The 21,630-nt window shown below is 54.3% G+C and overlaps 2 protein-coding genes across 5 annotated transcripts in view; one reads left to right on the forward strand and one right to left on the reverse strand.

Annotated features, from left to right (window-relative positions):
* CDH23 (cadherin related 23) overlaps positions 1-21,630 on the forward strand; it is a 213,404-nt gene that overhangs the window by 172,109 nt on the left and 19,665 nt on the right. For all 3 annotated transcript variants that reach the window (XM_055720362.1, XM_055720363.1, XM_055720365.1), the window contains 7 exons: positions 510-645; positions 842-1,230; positions 1,323-1,424; positions 3,449-3,598; positions 4,253-4,381; positions 4,504-4,632; positions 5,939-6,166. In XM_055720362.1, coding sequence (XP_055576337.1) covers positions 510-645; positions 842-1,230; positions 1,323-1,424; positions 3,449-3,598; positions 4,253-4,381; positions 4,504-4,632; positions 5,939-6,166 — 1,263 coding nt within the window. The remainder of the gene's footprint in view (positions 1-509; positions 646-841; positions 1,231-1,322; positions 1,425-3,448; positions 3,599-4,252; positions 4,382-4,503; positions 4,633-5,938; positions 6,167-21,630) is intronic.
* Positions 9,995-20,988, reverse strand: VSIR (V-set immunoregulatory receptor). 2 transcript variants are annotated; one of them, XM_027817062.2, is made up of 7 exons: positions 20,765-20,988; positions 15,497-15,952; positions 14,706-14,753; positions 13,220-13,327; positions 11,652-11,679; positions 10,979-11,163; positions 9,995-10,710 (listed from the first exon to the last, which is right to left on the reverse strand). In XM_027817062.2, exons 1-7 carry the CDS (start codon positions 20,826-20,828, stop codon positions 10,673-10,675), a joined length of 927 nt encoding a protein of 308 aa, XP_027672863.1. In that variant the 5' UTR covers positions 20,829-20,988; the 3' UTR covers positions 9,995-10,672. The 2 variants fall into 2 exon arrangements, with proteins under 2 accessions (XP_027672863.1, XP_005433492.1); XM_005433435.4 differs by having other exon boundaries at positions 10,979-11,166; positions 20,765-20,978.

Here is a 21,630-nt window from a genome sequence, read left to right on the forward strand (position 1 = left end):
ACACCAGCTTCCCAAAGTTCCCACAAACTCAGCCTTCTGGTTAATTCTATTTTTAGACCCACTGGTGGGGTGGGCTCTGGCCAAGTGCGATGTGCCCGCAGCACCAGCAGCAAACAGAAATCTAGGAGGAGAAAGGATGTTCCCTGGGGAAACAGCAGCTCGACCCACTGAACTCTGAGCAAAATTTCCCACCGAGTCATCAGCGTTTCTACATTGAGGGGTCTCTAACAGCAAGGTTTCGAGCAATTAAGGGGGAATTAATATATAGACTGTACCTCCCTCTGGCATGGGAAGGACTGAGTCACTGACCATGGGGCTTGTTTAAATCAATGATGTTAAACTGTGTGTGGTCACTCTCCATCACGTGGTGTTTGTAGTAGAGATAACATTCCTCCTGCACAGCAGATGAGTACCATGAAGGATATATTTTCCCTCACAACTGTAAGCAGCTGGTGAGGGTACAGGAGCCTGCCTGGCTCACCCGTGGTTTCTCCGGGGGGATTTCACAGGTGATCATATACGTGGAAGACGTCAACGATGAGGTGCCGGTGTTCACCCAGCGGCAGTACAACCGCCTGGGGCTGCGGGAGACAGCGGGGATAGGGACTTCGGTGGCAGTTGTCCGGGCCACTGACCGAGACACAGGTAGGCAGCTGGGGGTGAGAAACATCCAGCCAGGGTGGGAAGCGGTGAAATCAGCCATTCCACAGATCCTGGCTTGTCCAGCTTGAAATCCTTATGTGGGATGGGCTCTACTCCATGGTCAGGGTTGGCATCAGTAGTGCCTGCCTCTTTGGGATGCTTAGTCCAACTGGCACCATGGTTCCTGCTCCTGCCCCAGGGAATGGCGGTCTGGTGAACTACAAAATCCTGTCGGGCGCAGAAGGGAAGTTTGAGATTGATGAGAGCACGGGCCTCATCACGACAATTGACTACCTGGACTATGAGACCAAAACCAGTTACCTGATGAATGTCTCTGCCACGGACCAAGCACCTCCCAACAACCAGGGCTTCTGCAGCGTGTATGTCAGCCTGCTGAATGAGCTGGATGAGGCTGTGCAGTTCTCCAACAGCAGCTACGAGGCTGTGATCATGGAGAACATCCCCCTGGGCTCTGAGGTGCTCCGGGTCGAGGCCCACTCCATTGACAACCTCAACCAGATCACCTATAAGTTTGACCCCAACAGCAATCCCCAGGCACTTTCCCTCTTCAAAATCAATGGGATCACTGTAAGTAGCCACGGCATGGTCCCTCCTGTCTTGGTTGTCCACCGTGAACTTCGCTGTTGGTGGCTGGCACAACTGTTGTTCATCCTTGGCAGGGTGTGATCACGGTCAAAGGCCAGGTGGATCGAGAGAAGGGGGATTTCTACACCTTGACAGTGGTGGCCGATGATGGAGGACCAAAGATTGACTCTATGGTGGTGAGTAGCTTTTACCTTCTTCTCCACCATCATCTGTGCAAGCAGAGCTGAGCTCAGGTCACCTCCCTCTTCTGGCACAGGACAGCACGGCACAGGACAGCACGTCCTAGCTGGCCTCTCTGCTCCAGCTGCCAGGGTTTGGAAACCCTGACCTAGGGGAAACCCTGCATTTGCATAAGCATGGGCCAGTGCCTTTTAGCTTCTACATGTCATAGGGTGGGATTTCTCAGAACAAAAAAAATAAATAAAACACCCCAAACTGTAGAATTTGCAGGTCGCTTACCAAGCTAAAACAGTTTTGAGGGAGGTAAATTTGGGGGGCCTTGAAATACTTTACGGTAGTTGATGTTTAAGAGGGCTATGTTTGGCAGCTGCAAAGGCAGCCGAGCAGGGGGGGGTGATTTGCATTTCTCTGCTGGGGCAGGAGGCACACCGGGTGCGGGGCAAGCCCGATGGGCATGCTGCGGGCAGGGGCCGATTGGCTGGCACTACCCACATTCTACTGGTTTGGGCCAGCTGGAGGAACTGGGCTCTGGGGAGGAGTTTGAAACTGGAAGCTGGCCTGCAGCAATGGACAGCACTCTGTGTTTTGAGCGTTCTCGTGTTGTGGCGCATCTGTTGCTTCTAAAAAGGATGCTGGATAGCAAAGGTAGCGAGGCTGCAATGTTGCCTGTCCCCCCGCCTTGGGTGCCAGCAGCTGTGCTCTCCGCATACAGCTGTGCTCTTGTCTTTGCCAAGCTTATGTAGAAAAAATAAAGGGGTGCACCAACAGCCTCCAAATTGTGGCAGGGGAGGTACCTGCAGACCCCAACGCTGCTATGGTGGGATGCAGGGCTAACCCACTGCCCCTCACATGTGCACCTCTTCATCTCCCACTAACACTTAGTTCTTTGTTTTCTCTGTTTCCCCCTCTGCTCTCCTCCAACAGAAGGTAAGCATGACCATCATGCCGGCATCATCTTGGGGGCCAGGATCCATCCCGAGTTCTGCATTATACTGTGGGGAGGGACTGGGGTGGAGGTCTCCAGCCCCATCCCACCAGCACCAGCCTCTGTAACACCCCCCTGGACATGATGCAGCACCTGTGAGCCACCCTGCTGCTGGCAAGCAGAGATCCCAACGCCCTGATCTGGCACTTGGGACAGCAGCTGCCGGATTCGTTGCAGCAGCTGAATGGGCTCTCCCCACTCCTGGGTCTCTAATTCAGCGGCAACAATAACCAAATTGCCCCAAGGCACACAACTTGCTCCGGGGCTTCCTCCGGGATGTTGTCGCATTCAGCCTGGCCACACCTGGGGACTCGGGCACCCATAAATAGAGCCCCGGGAACAGAAAGGCTCTTCCTCTCTCATTTCTGTGTCGCGTTGCAGCTCTGTGATTACAAACACGATGAGAACATTTCCTCTGGCTAATTGTAGCCGAGGTAGCCTGGGCCCTGGTTGCCTGCAATGGAGTGCCCCTTTGAGCATCTCCTGCCCAGTCTGGCACTCACCCATGTGTCTTTTCCCAGGAGGCAGCTCAGGTCTCCTCTATGCCCAGCTTGCCCTGGTCTAGTTAAATACACACAGCGCTGTCTTCTTTGTGCCCATTTAGCTTTAAAGCAAACACTGCCCAACCTCTGGTGCTGTGAGCAAAGATGAAAATTGCTGCTTGCGAAAACCTTTGCATGAAAGGGTCACTTTGCAGCAGTGTAAGTTGCTCCATGCCCAGCTATTTGGCAGATAAAAGAATGGAGGATGCTCCATAGAAAAATCCACCACTTGAGAGCTGCATCACCTCTGTGCTTTTTCTAAGCATCCCTCTTCCTCTTCCTCCTCAGCAGACAGGGATGTAGCTCCAGCTCCTGGGTTCAAATACCTGCACCCATTCCCACATGGGATGGACAACACTTATGCTGTTGGCACCTCAGAGGGGTGCAGTGGGTCAAGAGTTTGCTGGGGGTGTCAGCGTGGCTGTTGATGCTGGGTGGGCAGGGGGAACAGCTCCTGCCCATGCCCTGACTGAGCCCCATGCCATGCCCACAGGTCACCATCACAGTCCTGGATGAGAACGACAACAGCCCCCAGTTCGACATCACCTCCGACTCATCTGTAAGCGTGGCGGAGGACAGCGCCATTGGCAAGCGGGTGGCTGTGGTCCTGGCCCGTGACCCAGACGCAGGCAGCAATGGGCAGGTAGGGAAGCCAGCACAGGAGGTTTGGGGCTGCACGTAAAGGTACGGTAGTGTTTCACTGATGCAGAAATGCCTCCAGCAGCATCTTCCCAACGCCTTCCCCTCCACTCCCCTGCATCCCTACAAAAGCAAACTCTGGTCATTGATGCCAGCAGTTTTGGGGTGTTTGTGCAAGGGGGTACCGGCACTCCCCAGTCAAGGCTTGCAGCAGGAGAGTTAAAAAACCACCCTTGTGCTGCCTGGGTCACAGAGGTCTGTGGGGCGTGTGTGCAAAGGAGCCCGGCAATCTGAAAACCAGCTGTGTGCCACGGGTAACGGCAGTGAAGCCCTTGGCAGGCTGAGCAGGAAGCTCGCTGACATTTGTTATTTTCCTTACCATGCAGACAGGCATTAATGAGGCCCTGTCACCCTTCATACCAAAAATCGCTAGTGCTGTAGGAGGGCTGTGGGTGAGACTGGGCTTGGCCTATGGGTGTTTGCGTCGGGGTGGCTGCAATAAGCCAGCACACCCATGGACCCCAGTACATTGGACCTTTTAAAATGCTCCAAGACTTCCCGAGGCATTGCTGGGTTTATAATTGTAGGGTCTCCTGTCTTCTCCTCCTCACAAGCATCATATTGCCTGCCCTGTTCTTCTTTCCCTGTTATTTTCCAGGTGACTTTCTCACTGACGTCAGGGAACATTGGCCAGGCTTTCGAGATCCGTACCACCAACAACACCTATGGTGAGGTGTTTGTGGCACGGCCACTGGACCGGGAGCTGCTGGATCACTACACCTTACGGGTAAGCACCAAACCACCCCACTTACCTCCTTGGGCTTCTTGCTGGTTTGAGCATTGAGGCTCTTGCGTTAGGGTTGTGAGCTTAAAAAGAGCGTTGTTTTGAAAATCCATCCCCAACTGCAGATCCAAGCCTCAGATAGTGGTGTGCCTCCCCGGAGGAAGGAGCACACTCTGCGAGTGAACATCCTTGACGTCAATGACAACCCCCCCATCATCGACAGCCCCTTCGGCTACAACGTGAGCGTGAGCGAGGTGAGCATGCAGCCCTGCTCCTCTCCTTCCATCCTCCCAAGGTGAGGTCTGACCACAAAGCAGGTCCTGCTTTGTGGTCAGACCTCACCTTGCATGATTTGAGGGTTGATGGCCCCTTGAAAAGCCATCACCCTTAGGCAATTTAAGGGTTGGTGGCCCCTTGCAAGCTCTCTTCTGTGACGGCCTCCTACTTTGGGGCTAGGAGAGAGTTCTGCAGGTAACTTAAGCCTATGAGGCTGCAGGGACCAACAGGAAGGAGAAGTGGCTACACACCCCTGGAAATGCCACCAAAGTGACGCAAGAGGCGGCACAGTGCAGAATAGGAATTGCTCTCAGGAAGCAGCTCAGCACGAGCTAGATAATTAAGCAATAAAACACAATCAGGCATGAGAAAAGACAACTTATTTCCTGACAGTTTAATTCCTGGACTGGGGGGGGTGTCTCAATTTGATGATGAAAAATGAAATACAAGTAATAGCCAGTGACACTTAGCTGTGAGGAAGTGCTGCTCGTGATTAATAGCTTTGCATTAAAGTTATTGCCCTGTTAGGATTTTCTTATCTATTTAATGCCTGTTCAGAGTGGATTGGAGAACAGAATTTCTGTTTTATTTCCCCCGTAATGGGACTATCCAAAAATAATTAGCCGAGCTGTGAGTCTATTACACAGCCTTCACCATTGCACACACAGTGGTTTTTACACTCTTCCAGGCTATGCAAGCCTAGATAGGACCTAATGCACAGCTTTCTGTGACAGGGAATCAAACTGGTTCATTGCAACAAATGGGAGATGCGATAACATAAGGAAAAAGAGGTGCAATTTCAGCATGCAGAGGCAGCTGGCTTTGGTGACCTAACAGCAAATGTCGCTTGTTAGTGTTATTCCATTTTGGTTTAAAAGCTAATGTAGAAAATACATTCTATTTCAGATTTTTAAGCCAAAAAGGATCTGAGTGCTTTAGCAAAGGGCAGAGCCTTCCATTGCTAAGCCTGTGGCTGGTTCTCAGATGAGCTATCAGTGGCAGGGCAAGTAGCCTTGGTTAATTTTTTGCATGCAGATGCATCTATTCATAAAATATTGTTTGCAGTAAGCACTGCAAACAAGGCATCCAGGAGCTGATGGAGGAGGGCAGCCTTCTGTTGGCTGCTGGGTGTTGGGGCAGTGAGTTTGGAGCCTCAAGTACCACAGTGCCTGGAAAAAACCCTCTCTGAGTTAGGATTATGTTACTGTGTACTTTATATGTTATGAGGTGCATGTGATTTCTGTTGTGTATCTCTGTCGCTCACCCTGCCATCTCGCCCTGCAGAATGTCGGCGGTGGCACAGCAGTGGCCCAGGTACGTGCCACCGACAGGGACATAGGCCTCAACAGTGTCCTCTCCTACTATATCACCCATGGGAATGAGGACCTGACCTTCCGCATGGACCGTGTCACTGGTGAGATCGCCACCCGGCCCTCCCCACCGGACCGCGAGCGGCAGAGCTTCTACAGCCTGGTGGTCACCGTTGAGGACGAGGGCAACCCCTCCCTGTCGGTGAGCCACCAAGATGTGCTTTTTGTGGGGAAGGTGGAGCTGGGCAGCACCGCAGGAGCAAGCTTAGCACTGAGATGTCAAGCATGGAAGGGGAGAACAGACACAGGGTGTGATATTTTGGTGACCCAGCCATTTGGGTTATGACACAGGGTCCAAATCTGCTGATTTGATTCAGAGCCTCCTTCAGCACCCGATGCTGAAGGACCCTCTCTTGCAGTCGTTTGGGGAGCTGCTGTCTCCCACCCATAAATGCCAAAAATACCAAGAGCATCCCAATGGGCAAGCATGCTGGTGGCTGCAGGTGTTGTCCTGCCTACCGGCTCCTCACGCTCTGCATCTGGAAGGTCTCAGGATGTTGCTCACCTGTCTCAGGGCAAGGGGTGGCTGGAGCAGCAGCTGAACCGTGATTCAGGTCACCATGGACTGATGTGTGTCTGCTCTGGTGCTTGCAAATGAGAAGACCTCCAGTAATTCCTGCTATAGCTGTTGCAGTCCACACTGTGTGAGATTTGGGCAGCTTGTCAGTCACCTTGCTGCCATCCAGAGTGCCTTACCTTTTGGGGGCTGATATGAGACCCCATCCATCATCCTTTGGTCTGGGGGGGTTGCCGCCTTGCTTTGTAGTTATCAGCCTGCAGGAGTGCCCAGCGAGATAACTGCATTTGCTGCGGCCTGGTTTCTCTCCCTTGCACCTCTCCTGCTCCACAGATAACAAGTCCCATTATTTCTGCCTTTAAGGAGGACTCTGGCATGGGAGAGTCAAAAGAAGAAATAATATTTGGGGCGTTTTCCAGCCCCGAGTCCCTCCTAACCCCGTGGCTCTGCGGGGAGGTGAGCAAGTGCCTGTGTGTACAAAGCAAGCCCAAACCATGAGACAAGGAGGCTTGACAGCCTGTGCAACACCCTGCCATCCTTCCTCTCACCCACCTCCACCTGCTATCTCTTTCCATCTCTCTGATCTCCCAGCAGAGCACTCTCTGCAAAGCCCAGCTCTACATTGCGAGGAAACAGATTGCAACCAGCAGTGTAAACTGTGGCTTGCAACTCTCGCTTCAGCCTTTGCACTCTCAGCTCCTCCCTCCCGGGTAGTTCTGCCTGCCTGTGCATCACCATCTTTTTCTTAAGCTGTCCTGCTGCTGTGGCTTAAATCTAGGTGCCTCTTCCCCCAAAATGAGAGGAGGCAGCTTCATGTAACTGCAGCACCCAATGTCGCTAGCTCCTCCTTGTCCCCATTGCCCCAACACTGTGGGAGTATCGCCGAGGTGAGGAATGCCATGTACCAAGCCAGCAAATCTCATTGCCATGGCAATCCCCTCTTCCCTTCCGGGTGCTGAAGAGGACAAGTGACACAACTTATTGCTTCACACTGCCAAAGCAGTGTCCCAGCAGCCTCACTTGTCCTCAGAGTTTCTGCTGCGTGACCACTGTGTCACCAGCACAAGTTATGCCAGCAGCGATGATCAGACTCCTGCCACACTGAAGCAAAACAAAGCATCCAGTGACCTGATTCCTGAGCAAAGAGAAGAGTTTTGGCCCTTTTCAGAGCTTGAGGATGCTTAGGTCTTGTGAAATGCTGTTCTGCACATTGCTCGGTGACCGCTGGCTGTGCGCCTGGGTGATGAAATTATGTCTGTGAGGAGTTTGTCACCTACTAGAAACTTTGGTTTCACAAGTAAGTCTAGGCTGATGCAATGATGCACAAAACGAGGTTATTGTTTGTAATTTGTATGTCCCTTCATGTGCTTTAAGATTTGGCCTTCTGGGTATGGGAGAGGCAGAGGAGACAGAGCTGGGAGAGGACTTGGAAGACCCATGGTGATCTGTGATACCCAGGTCAGCAAGGGTGCCTTGAATACTGGCTGTCCTCTTGGGAGCTGGAAGTGCAGGGGCAAAAGGGTAAAATGCTAGTGATAAAAGGAAAGCATTTACCCCAGAAACCGTTGCAGGAAAGAAAACCTTCACAAGCTGGTGAGCTACAGCTGGAAGGTCGTCTTGTCCTTGCATGAGAATTGCAGGAGTCACCCAAGCTCTTTCCAACCCTGGTGCAAGCCTGCAGCTGCACCTCCCCAAGGGCTGGCCGTGCTCTGGAGCCTTTGGGACACTTCCCGCAGCAGAAGGAAGGATGTCTGCCCAAGGGAGCTGCAGCACCCACATGCCCCAGAGCAGGGCTCCTCCTGGCACCCGCAGACCCTGGCGCCGGTGGCTGCAGTGAGGCAGGGCGCATTGACAAAGCTGCTCCTCACCGCCCAGATGCCTATCTCACAGCCTCCCCCAGCCGGGGCTGCTTCAGCCGCTGCAGTTTCTGTTCCTGTCCACCCACTCTGAAACAAGAGTTCAGGTGAAGTGCCACGGCTCCTTGCTCGCTCTCCTCATGAGCGAAGCCCTGAGTGCTGATGCAGTGGAAAACAGCCAGCAGCAGGGTGCAGCTCCACCTGTGATCTCAAGCCAGGAGCACCTGCAAGAGCTGGTAGGAGCTGGCAAGATCCATGAGGGTGTGAGCATCTTGCTGGGTCACCTTTACCATAAGCATCCTGCCTGAAGGTGCAGCACCATGCCATCTTCTCCACCAGTGGTGGGGGCCAAGGTGGGGTGCCGGCACCCAGCATGCCAGGGCTTCTGCTCCAGCATGTGTGGAAGGCTGGGTATCCATTGCCTTTTAGGGGAAAAAGTCATTAGTTTTCCTTTTGACAAGCTTTCCAGGTGGGAAACGATACCTGATACCATGCAGTGCCCCAGTATGCAGCATCAGTGCCTCTGGCAGAGGATGTAGCTGGTCAGCTCGCCTCTGCCTGCCCACCACACCTGTCTGACACACGGGGCATCCCAAAAAATGGGATTCCTGCAGCACAGTAAGAAACCTGTTTCTAACAAAGCTTTATTCTGTGGTCAAACAGTGCATTTGTTAGCAGAGGGACTTGGAGCAGGTTTCAAAACAGTTAGGACCCACAGGCAGGCAAATCCCCCCTGTGCCTTTCCGGCTGCAGCTGCTGGGTCGGGGAGAGGGAAGCGCTGGAGGCACTGGGCAAGCTTCCCCAGCAAAGCCAGGAAAGGGGCTGAGCCGTGGGTGGCAATAAAGTCCTCTGCTCAGGAAGTTACGTCCGTGGCGGGGGGCGTTGGTTCTGGCTTCTCCTTTATCCCTCTGCCTGTGGCTGCAACGTCCCAAGGCTGCACTTGCTGAAGCCAGCACCAGATTAATCGAAACCTGCAGTGGGCCAGGGTGTCCCCAGCCCATTGCAGAGGCAAACACTGTTTCCTCCAGCTACGTAGCATGAAAATTCGGCATGCTGCCGGGGATGCTCTGCCTGGGCATGCTGCCTGGTATGGCTATTGCTCACGTCTGACGTTGTTTTGGTATGACTAATGTTTATGTTTGTCTAGTGGCAATTTTTTTCCCAGTTTACAACTAAAAACAAGACAAAAAACCAAACACACCCTTTGAGTAACAGTGTCTACTACAAGGTTTTGTCTCCTCCCTGGGGCCTCAGTCACACTGGAGGCTGACCCACAGCTTCTTTTGGATAAGCGATGCTAGGGTGCAGCATTCAGCTGGAGGATGCTGTGAGGGCACCCATGTCCCCCAGAGCATCACAAGGTCTTCTGGCGTGGCTGAAGGCAGTGGCCCCCAGGACAGCTGCTCTGGCCATGCTGGCCCCAGGAGGATGGGGGGAAGCCAATCAGAGCATTTTCCCAGCACCTACTAGGTGCTCCCATGCCCCTGCCTTTCCGCGGGGCTCTTGGTCACATCATGGGACCATCCTCCAACACCCACCAGACGAACTTTCTAATTTACAGGTATTTAATAAAACAAACAAACAAAACCCATAAACATCCTTTTTTTTCTTTTAATCAGCACTGATAATGAAACAAACAGAAAGACAAACTCCCCTAATCCCAAGCCAAGGATAAAATCACAGCAGAAATAAGGCTCCTCCTGATGTGTGTCCAGCTGAAAAGACAGCAGCTTTGCAAGTCCGTGGCTGTCTCAAAAAAGGCTGGTGGGGAAAAAGGGCTCTGCCAGCAGCAGAGAGCCTTTCCCCTTCCTGTTTTGCAAAGAAAAAGGCAGTACAAGATTGGCTGATGACCCTGTTTTGTCTCGCAGTGGATAAAGTACTTCACCATCTGCTCCTAGGGAGGATTTTCAGTCAAAGATGAAGAAACAGGTTGCTTAAACGCCTGGCAATAAGTTAAATCATCAGGGAGATTTGCAGGTGCGGGTCATCCTTCCCCACATCCTCGGTTTTCAGCTAGTCCATAAAATGTGTGCAGCACAGAGCCGTGCTGTTCTCCATAGAAATAGGTAGTTACAAACCAAACTCCAGGCAAGAGACGTTCACTTCTAGCCCCTTGGCAGAGCAGGACAGGAGGCGAGGGCAGGGCTCCTGCACTCAGCTTCATTTCTTTAAGGCTTTGCTGCCCACAGCCATGTTGCCCTCCCGGGGGTCTCAGCTGGGCAGCTGCCTGGCCTCTCCGGGCTGCTGCTGCGGGCTGTGCTTTCCTCTGGGGTCTTTAGGCTTTCAAGGAATTTGGTGAGTCGGGAACAGGATCTGGAAAAGGGCAGACCAGGGGTGTTAGTCCAGCTTGCAGCTGTGGGGATATGCTTCAGGAAGCGGCCAAACTCTGCTTTTGCATGGAAAACATAGGCTTTGGGTCCTTCCCATCCTCAAAGCCCTGGGACTTCATGTCCCACATTAACTGCAAAGTTTGCAGCTGATATTTAACCCCTGCTTTCCCATTCACCCCCCAGCTGCCCCTTTCCTTCCCACCCCTCCCGGAGTGGTCCCCATGGGGGCTCAGCATCACTTGGTCACTCACCCAGTGTTGGGAAGAAGCAGTCCCCGGGGCCAGGGGGGGACAGGGGGGTGCTGGGCTCAGAGAGCAAGTGCCGGCCAGACTCAGAGGGCTGCCGGCTGGCCATGTAGGAGAGCTGGGGTTGGGGCCGCGGCTCCATGCTCGCCGTGGGGACCGCCTCGAAGACAGGGTTTTCAATGCCCTGGGCGCTGCTGCGGGAGAGGAGAGGGTGTTAGGAGTGGAGATTTGCATTTTTATTTCAGGAGCCTTTTTTATCTCTGAGGTTTTGGCTGGGCATGGGAAACAACCAAGCAGAGCAGGGAGCAGAGGTCCAGGCGGTGGCACCTCAGCTGAGAGCAAGTGGGGAGCCCAGCACAGGGGGGAAAGCTTAGCCAAAAGGCACTGTGGTTTCAAGTTCTCCTGGTGCATGAGGAGATGTGTGTCCTCAACACAGGCAAAAAGAAAGGAGGCACTTCCCACTTGGAGACAGGGAAGAGAAACAGCAGCTGTCTGGAAAGGAACAGGGCTCTGGACATGGGTGGCCCCCGCATCCTCTTTGCTCTGCTGGGCTGAGGATATACACTGGCTTCAAGGGGAGGGGAGGAGAGGAGAGGACAAGACCCTTGCAGGTTCTGGGATGCAGGCAGAGAGGATGCGAGGTGGCTGGGGGGACCTGGAAGCACATGGATTTCCTCACCTCTCCATTCTGACGAGCTCATGGGCACCTGCCAAAGACAAAATGGTTGGTGTGAGTGCTGGCTGCATTCAGGCCAGTGTCAAACCCAGACCCACCGCCAGCACTGTATTCTGGTGTCTCATCCATGTCCAGTTTCTCTTTTCCTCTACATTCCTCCCTCCCTCTCCCCTTTCTTTAGCATCAGCCTCTTCTTTGCTCCCCAACCTTCTTCTCCACATCCCTGCTGTCTTCCACCTTGTTTACTCCCCAGTCCCAGCCTCTTCCCAGATTGAAACTGCAGGTTCTGAATAAGGGGGAAGGAGGTGCTTCTGCTGACATGGGGTGTGAGGTGAGGTGCTGCAGCACCTAGGCAGCAGCCTGGCCCCACGCCTGTCTAGATGCACCCACCACCTGCCTGTGACACCCTCCTGGGGCTTGGCAAAACACCACCCTGGCATTTGGCTGCCACTATGTTTATCTGAGCAGTACCCTGTTATTTATTCCCTCATCCCCTTTGCTGCAGCACATCCCTCAGCCCATGTTACTCGGGTGTGCTGGATGGCTGCACGGCCAGCATCCCGAGCTGAGACCCATGAGGTCTGGCCCAGACTGTGCTGATGGAAAGTGCCTGGTGGCAATAACTTGTAGCTAACCTGGTCCGAGACAGCCCAGAAGCAAATCCCCCTGGGTTTTGCCTTCGCCCGTGGCTTAAATAGCATCCAGGTGATGCTTTGCAGCACAGCAGGGGAGCTGCACACTGGGCAAGGCAAAATGGGTGTGTGAAGACACACAGCCAGTCTTTTCAGCTGGGGACGGATATTGAAAGCGCAGTTCCCATTCTCACGGCTGGCATCATGCCTGCCGCTGCTGCAAAACCCACTTCTCCAAAGGGTTTGCTCAGAGCCACACAGCCACCCACCAAGCTTGGTGAGAGAAACCGCAGGGCCCCTGGCTTGCCCAAGGCCTGATGAAATGGTTCTGCTTGTTAAGGTGGTGCCCTTTTTGGCTGAATTACCAAAATCACTGGGAGCCAAGCACAGGCAGGAGCTGGCAGCCAGCTGCACCTTGGCACTGCCTGGCTTTCTAGGGCTGGGGCAGTGGGGAGAGACCTGGCTCACTGTGATCCTGTCGTCATAGACGTGTAAGGGTTCTTTTTAAAGGAGTGGGGAAAAGCACAAATAAAGCTTTTTGAAGCACTTAGAAAGCAAAGCTGCTATTTCAGGTGTGCAGTGGAGGGAGGGGTGAGTAAATGAGCCAGGTTTCACAGTGGACGGGAAGGAAAGGGCTCAGCGGGGAGGGGGTCTGGCAGCACCTTTGCAGTCTCAGTGCCCCCAGGATGCTCCTGGGGTGCCTGGCAAACATCATGGGTCCTCCTCCCACCCCACGCTCCTCACCAGCAGCCTGCAGGCATGCCCAGCCCTTCCCAGGACAGCTTTGCAGGAGGTACCTGTCAGGAACCTCTCTTTGGGCCACCTTACACAGTGCACAGCCAAACCAGCTGACCCCAGCGAGACACATCCCACCCCATAAAGGCCATGCTGCTGCAGCCCAGGAGATGAGATGGGTGCTGCCGAGGGGGAGGTACTTACGTCTGCTGCTGACAGCTTGTCTCTGCTTGTAAATCAGGAGCAAGATGAGGGGCAGGCAGAGGATGCCCACGATGCAGGCGCCCGTTGCCAGCGCGGCAGCTGTGATATCTGCAACAGAAGAGGGCAGAGCTGGAGCAGGTGGTGGGGAGGGTCCGCCTTGCATTTCCTTGGTTTCCTCAAGCCGTACCAGAAGCATGGGGCCCCATGCCTGATGCAGTGCGGTTCCCACACACATAGATGGTCCGCTTGGGATTCACACCAAGTGTGCATTGCCAGTTGTACAAATAAGCTCTGAGGCATTGGTTTAGGACCTTGACCAAAGTCCTTCGCTGCTGGAGGACATCCCAAGGTCTTTCTTTGGTCTAGAGAGGAGTAGGGAAGCAGGGGCCCTGATAAAGCCCTCTGAAGTCAGCAGAAAGGCTCCCAGCAATTTCAAGAGTGTGCTGACTCCAGCCCACAGCCAGCTCATCAAAATCAGGATTCCTCAAAGTGTTTAGGCATCAAAGGGCTTGTTACACAAGGTCTCTGCTAACAAATGTGCCCCTGAAGAATGCTATCCTTGGAGGCTCCCCAGAAAGGCTGGCAGCCTGCAGGCACGTCTGTGGCCATCAGAGTCCATGTGGGATGGCTTGTGGTGGGGTCAGGGGTCGCCTAAATCAAGGGCAGGTTCAGCTCAAGCCCTTGTCCCCTGTGCCTCCATCTGGGGAAGCAGCTTCTTCCTCCAGGTGGGTGTGTTTTGGGGTGGGGGAGGACAACACAAGACATGACTTTTTTTCCCCCTTTTTTGCCCAGCAGGACAGGGTGTCAGCACTTGAGACTGAGGGGTTAGGGCAGAAAGCTCTACTCATGGGGAGCAGGGGGCACTTTCCCATGTCTGGACCAACCCCAACTGTGCTGCAAACCAATTTTAGCAAAGCCTGCCCATTTAGCAGCCAGCAGATGGGGATAGACAGAGTGACCCACCAAGAAACCACCTGCATAGCAAAGTGTGGACACCTCCAGTGTCTAGACGCAGCACGGGGGAGCATCGTGTTGTCTGAGCACTCGAGCAAGATTTGGGTTTCCCCCTGCTAGAGCATCTCTGCTTGGGGCAAGGTGACATGGGCTCAGCATGGTGGCAGGCTGTTGCAAGAGGTTCCTGCAACTCTTAACCTTTCTGTCCTTTCCCATCTGCTCATGGCAGCAGCTGCTAAATCCCCAGTCACGTCTGGGGGGGCCTCAGGTACTTTATAACCGCAGGGTGAATGATCTCCACAGGTTTCAAGCCAGTCATGTCTAAATGACAGGCCAAAGGAGGTTCCCCTCAGCCTGAGGACATGCCTGGGAGATGCACCCTATGGGGACAGCCTTGGAAATCACCCTTCTGACACCCAGCTGTGAGGTTATATATGGACGCCGGTGTGTTTATAGCAAGCAGCTGCCCTAGGGAAATACACAGGCCAGGATGGTGAGCAGCACATTTGAGAGAGGTTTTTTTTCTCTTTACCTTTGCTGGTGGCAGTGTGAAACGTGCAGTTTTGAAGCCCTCCTCTGCCTGCAGTGGAGAAGAGAAAAGCGTGTTAGATCTCAGGGGACTTGCTCAGGTACCACAGAGCTCCACCATCTGCTAGCTGTGCTTGCCTTTGCTCACCAGTATTGGGAAAATCAGCCCAGACCATCCCATAAGCAAAAGTTTAATCCTGGGAAGCTTACACTGAGATTCCTGCTGCAAGACCCCTTTTCCCTCACAGCAGCAGGACCTGTCCCTGGCCATGCATGCTTTTTTTTTTTTTTTTTTTTTTAAAAAAAAAAAAGAAAAATTGTCTATCCTAAGGCTGTAATTCAAGGGCAGCAGATGCCTTTCCCTCCATGTCATACCTCCTTGGGCAGCTCTCCCTGCGGGGCTGCTGCCCTGAGGTTATCTGCGGACTGCATCCCAAGCAATGTCTATTTGGACCACCAGCCAGCTCCTTTTATGTTGAGGTTTGTTTTCCTCTCCTTCAGAAAAAGGTTGAAGAAGATCACTGAAACTATGTAGCATGGATTTGATTGCATTCCAGCCTCTTGATTATTTTTTTTTTTTTCATGTTCCAATGCTCTCTGGCCCTATTTCAAACCTTCAACATCTGCTGCTCTTTGACTTTTGCAACATGGCTTGGGCTTTCAGCATCAGCGTGCCCTGCCCCTCCGGCTGCGGTGTTGCACCCAGCATCCCCCACAAGCCCTTATCTGCCACCTTGCCCTGATGCACCCCGGCATGAATGAGGGACTGGCAGGGGCTTCCCTCGCCCCCCTCACCTTGCTGAATCTGCAGCTCCACAAAGCCATGAGCGACCTGCAGGGTGTGGGGCTTGCCGTGCTCCCTCCTGGCCTCCACAGCATAGCAGCAGTAATTCCCACTGTCCTGCAGCGTCAGGTTCATCACCACGATGTGGAAGGCACCATGGTGGTCGGGGACAAACTCCACCCCGTGATGGCTGGCTTGGCCCTCAAGGGGAGATTTTTGGGTGCTGTTGCCCAGTGGCTCATGGTGCCTGCTCAGGTCATGGTGCAGCTCTTTCTCAGTGATGTTGCGGATGTGCTTCTTCTCAGAGCAGCTCTGGTCACCATTGCTGCTGAAGTACCAGGTTTTGTAGAGCAGGTCGTGGCGGTCGGCGAGGGGACCACTGACCCGGCAGGTCAGGGTGACGTTCTGGCCCTCGGGGCAGACACAGAGCGAATATGGGGTAGTGATCAGGAACGCTGCTGGCCCTCCTGCCAGAGAGATGGCACGACAGCCCAGTCAGACCCTACAGCCCTCGGTTTGCCCTGAGTTTGTAGCAAAATTGGGATCCCTCCCCAAAACAAGCACCACAGACCCCACCACCGATGCTGGCAGAGGGATGGCTAGGGGTTGCAGAGAGCAATCACAGAGCACCAACACCAGCCTGCAGGCAGATGGCAAAAATACTTCACCCATGCCTTTAGGACAAGAAATAATCACGAGCTGCCCATATCCCAAGGCAAGGGAGATGGGAAACATGATGTGAGCCCTTCACTTATTTTGTAGCAACATCTCAGCAAGGCTGGGAGCACAACTTCACCCTAGAAATAAATCCTGGAGGAAAGGCATGCTTTAAATATAGCTAAGCATCAGCTTTTTATAGCAGCAGGGAGGCAGAAGTTTGCCTGGGACCGGCAGAGCTGGCAGAGGTGTGGGGCAGGGAGGCAGGGGGCTGCTACAGGGTACCAGACCTCTGCAAAGCATGCACAGGATGAGAAGAGAAGTGGGGTAGTGGGGTATGGTTCATGAATGAGGAAATACAAATGCTGCTGCGCCAGCTGCAAAAAGAAAAAAGAAAAAGAAAACAGCTAGGAGGAGCCCATGCACCCGAGGTCAGGTGGGGAGCAGGTCCCACCCTGCTTTTTTTTCAGCCCCTGGGGAGGAGAAGGGGGAACTGGCCAATGCTGACTGCGAGGAGCTGCTTGAAAATGAAAACAATTTTCAGAAAGAAATGCCCAACCACTGCCGGCCGCAAAACATGGGTGGGAGGCCTGGCAGAGGCGCAGGAGTGGGTGGCGTACCGTGACATTACTGGTCCCGTCCCAGCATGCTGGTGGAGGGTACTGGTGGGCGAGGGAAGCTGTGCATGAGGGGAGAGAAAAGAATGAAGACGGGCAAGTCTTTGGTGCTCTGGGCCCACTGCCACTTTGTGTTTGCCCAAGTGCAGACATTACCTTTGAAAGTTGAAGAAAAAGCACATTCTGGGTTGATTTTCTTTAAATTATGGGAAAAGTGAGGTTTCCTGGGGCTGGTTTGCAACAGAGAAGATGGTATGAGGGAAAGATGTTACTTTATTTTGGTAACATCCTGTTGCACCATTAGCTCCACCACCATTTCGCTTTGAGGTTTTTCACTTGCTATACTGAGCGGGCATCAATCGCAGGCAGGGTGTGCTGCGCCTGCCTCAGCCCAGCCAGCTCCTTCGGGCAGGGTCACCGCGTCAGTGCGCCGGCACAGGACACCGCTTGTGAGAGTGAAACTGAAAATGTCCCCCGTGCCTTCCACCCCTCGTGGTTACTTATGGCTATTAGGATGATGGTGTCAGAGCAGCCATGAAGTCCCCAAGTCCCAGCAGCCTGCCTGAGGGTGCTTTGGAGGGAGAGGGGAGTTTGGGGAGGAGGGTTGCCCCGTTGGACCCCTCCCCAGTCTGCAGTACACAGTGCCGAGGGGTCCCAAGGAGCCAGGGATGGTGTGACCTTTGCTGAACTTCTGCAGCTAATCACTCCAGCTTCATGCAGGCACCTCAGCCTGCTCCTCACGGCACGCACAGCAGCACATCCCTGGGGCAGCTCTGGAGCAGAGGTTTGTGTGGCCTGAGCTCAATACTCCCTCGGCTGCTCCTCATCCTTGGATGCTGCTGAATCCGGGATGCCTGACCAGGCTAGCTAGGATTTGGCACACAGCACAGCGGGTCCCCCACCTCCTTGCCAGCACACTGAGCACAAAAGGCACCTCAGATGTGTTTCTCGATACCTGCCACAACGGGAAGTGCCCCATTCACATCTGGGGTCCCCTGAGAGCCAGCGGAAGGGAAGCCAGGGCTCTATTGGAGGAAGCTGCACTTCCAACACCTTGGAAAAGTATCTGCAGGAGTCTTTGTTTTCCACACACCCTCTTCAAATAAAACGGGGCCGTCCCGCTCATCGCCACATAGTTTGCAAAGCTCTGCCTTACTAAACCATCCGGCCTCCACCTCCGGGGTTTGATGGGAACCGTCTGGATGGAAAGTCAACACAGCCCACGCTTTCAGCAGCAGCGCCCAGCCGCAGGGAGGAGCAGAGGCTACCACGTGTGTGAACTCTTCGGCATTACTAACTTCCCTTTTGCCAAAGCAGGAGAAGGCTTCCAAACACCATCAAGCGAAGGAGAAAACAGCTGGGGAGGAAATCTGGCAAGGCACAGTGTACCCCATAGCAGCACCAGCGAAGTTGTTCCCTGCCCAAGATGTAACGAGGTTTTAAAGCTGTGCTAGATACCAGATGGTGCCCGGAGGAAATGTCTTCTGTCGGTGTCTTTACACTAAAGCTTGCGGATCTTAATCTCCCCTGGGTGCTGTGGGCTTTTTCCATGCCCAGACCCCAGGTTTGGCTCCATCCCACCCTGGTCAGACTGTTCCCTTTGAAGTCAGCACTGCTGGCAAATGCCAAAATAAACCCAGATGCCCATCTCTATGCATCCCCGGCTGAAAGAGTCTGGACCCATCAAGGTCTGAGCTGAGAGCTGTTGTCTTGTCACCATCTGGTAAAGACAGATGAGGTCTCAAGCAAGTGCCAAAAGTGCCCCTCTTCCTCTTTGACACCTTGGTATCTTTGGCTCTGACCCGCAGCATCGCATTGGTGTAGCACAGAGCCTGGTGCTCTGTACATCCCTAGTGCCAGCACCACTGCCTAGCTTGAAATCTGGGAGCTCTCCTTTCAGAAAAAAAATGTGCAAAAATAGTCCTACTGCCAAGGAGCCTGTGTCACTTTGCTGACCAACAGCTTAAATAAAACAAGATTCCATGCCAAATTGTGGGTCGGTGACCAAAAGCCCTCCTGGCTGCTTCTCTTAGCTTTGGTCCCCTGCTCTGGCAAGCAAGCGTTATTTACACTCCTGTGACTTACAGAAGTGATTTCCATATGATGCCACCTCTTCCCACCACAAGGAAATCTGGGTGGGAGGGCTGCAGCCTTTGAAGAGGCTCACCCACCACAGAGGAGGGGCTTCTGGAGAGAGAGTGGCTGCTCAGTGCTGGGGCAAGGAGCCTGGCTTTAATTCCTCTTCTGGGAGCTTTTGTAACAGCCTCACATGAAAGTGCTGCCAGCCCTGTTGTCACTGTGTTGTCATTATGCTTCAGAGTTATCAGCTAGCTGAGATGTGCAGGGGTATCCATACCTCAGCACAAGTACTTACAGCAGGAAAGAAAAAGGAGAGGAAAAAACTTCCTGAAGATGCCAGAGATGCCTTTGTTAATGGCCCTCATCTCCTGCACCCCAAGGAGCCAAATGGCTTTTCAGCGGTGGGGCTGCTCCCTGGGTACCCACCATCCAGACCATGAGGAGATCAGCCTGGAGCTGCTGCGCCTGCCAGAGGATCCTGCCTTGCTCCTGTTCCAGCACAACCCTGGCTCAGGGACAGGGTCACAACACTGGGTTTGTGCTTGGGATGTGATTTTGGAAAGCCCAGCTAGCTGCCGTCCTTTGAGTGGGCAGCAGAGATTTCCCCATCCACCTAGCTGCCAGCATCCCCAAACTGTGTAGGATGTCTCCAAGGGCTCTACTTCTCCAGCAAGCCCTGCTAAAATTAACCAGGGGTTCAGAAAGTTTTGGCAGGCACGCAGTTTCGTGAAGCTCAGTTCCTCTGGCACCAGGTTCAGGATGAATATCAGCGTCCAAGCTTGTTGCATTGCAGAAGGCCTGACATTCATTCCCAGCGCCCTGACGTGTAAATTAAATAATCCAAAGACCCATGGAGATGCTGGGAATCACTCCCTGATGTTGAGAGACTTGGCTAAGAGACAAGGTATGCTTCAATCCACACCAGTCTTGCGGTCCCAGAGGAAACAGGAGAAGGGACCCCTACCCCGTTGCAGTGGGGCATAATTTCTTCCTGGGAATGCACAGGCAGAAATCCTGGAGGCGGTCACTTTGCCGTCCCGGGACAGAGGGAGAAGCCAAGCCCGATGGGATGCTTGTCCTCCGCCTGCACAGGGCAGGGAGGGACCACGGTCCTCCCCGGCTTAGTTCTCTGGCTCTTTGTCCACAAACTGCGGGTTTAGTTGCCACAGCCCCTGTTTCGCTGCCTGGTCCCGGAGCCCTGGTACGGACACGCCAGGGCTGGGGCACAGTCGGGCGCGAAGCATCCCCCTCCCAGAGTATCCCCCCACCACGACGGCGTGGGAAGCGCTCGCCCGGGGAAGGGAGGGCGACCAGGCGGCTGCCCGCCCGGAGAAACTGCCCGGCACGGCACAGCCCAGCAGTTACGGTGGAGCGGAGCATCCTTAGGGAGGGCATCGCGACCCTGCTCGCACAAACCGCCTCTCTTCGCTCCCCCGGAGCTGAGGGAAGGCTCCTTTACCCCGGCACGGCCAGGGACCTCTGCAGAGCCGGGGCACGGTGCTGTGTGGGAACAAGACGGCTCTCCCAGCTCGGGGTCCCCAGCCCCCGGGGGCCTGGCAGGGGCAGGGGGTGGCTGCTTTCCTTCCACGCGTGTCAGATCAAAGCAAAGGAAGGAGGGAAAAAAACCCCACAACAATCCCGGAGTTTTAAAACAGCAGCTCCCCTGTGACCCCTTTCCCCCGACACAATCAGCATCGTGTGAAACGCTGGCTCGATCCCCCCGGAAAAAAACAAACAAACAAACAAAAACCAACAACAACAACAACAACAACAAAAACACCACAGGCTGGGAGAGGAAATAACCCCCCAAATACCCCGAATTCCTTGTGCCGAGGCACAGTGCCGGCCGGGGAAGGCAGTGCCCCGGGCGGGCGGGATGGAGAGGAAAGCAGGCTGGAAGCAGGCTGGAAGCAGGCTGGAGCTTACCGTGGGAAGCCAGCAGGCAGAGCGCGGCCAGCAGCAGCCCGGCGCGGGGGGACGGCGCCTCCATCGCGGCGGGGCGGCCGGCGGAGCTCGGCTCTGCGGAGCCGCCCGCCCGCTCTGAGCAGCCCCGCAGCGGCGGCCGGACTTGCACATACAGGAAATTTCATTGAGGTGCTGCGCGCAGCGGTGGAGAGAACTGCGAGCACCCCCAGGAGGTGAGATGCTGCAGGGAGCTGCGGGTGGGCGGCCGCACCCCCACGGGGCACCCCGACCGCACGGGTGACGCTTCGGTCGCCACCCGCCCGGGCAGCAGCGGGTGCCTCTGCCGGCTTTTTTCCCCTTACAGCGTTGCGGGCAGTAGCTTAGAGCAGGCTGGTGCGCCCTGCGTGTGTTTTTGGGGTACGCAGGAGGTGGCTGAGGGGAACGCTCGCGGTGCAGGAGGACACGCGGGTGCTCAGCCACGAGGGGCTGGGTGCTGGTCCCCATTGCTTCCCCTGGTGGGTGCCGATCCCTTCGGGCCGATCTCCAGCTTGCTTTATCAAAGTGCACTTTGCTTGTAATTATTGTTTTTCCCTTTTTTGTGAGGATTAAGTGGGCAGAAACCCTCCTAGGATGAACAGGAGGCAGACACAGGGAAGGCTAACTCAGAGCAGTGCTAGCTGGGGGAAGGGAATGGAGCTTTCCCCAAAAAAATGGGGAGCAAAGCATCCCCCTCCCACAGCCCGTTTACACAGAGGGAGGCCTTTACTCTGCCCTGAAATAGCAAAGCAGTGCCATGGGCTAGCTCACGTAACTCCTCGTGGAACTTTGCTTCGAATTCAAAAGGCAGCAACAAAATCTCCAGCTGCAGCTGCAGGTCACCGTTTCAA

The sequence above is a fragment of the Falco cherrug genome, chromosome 9 (genome assembly GCF_023634085.1).
Source record: "Falco cherrug isolate bFalChe1 chromosome 9, bFalChe1.pri, whole genome shotgun sequence".
In the NCBI taxonomy this organism is placed as follows: Eukaryota; Metazoa; Chordata; class Aves; order Falconiformes; family Falconidae; genus Falco; species Falco cherrug.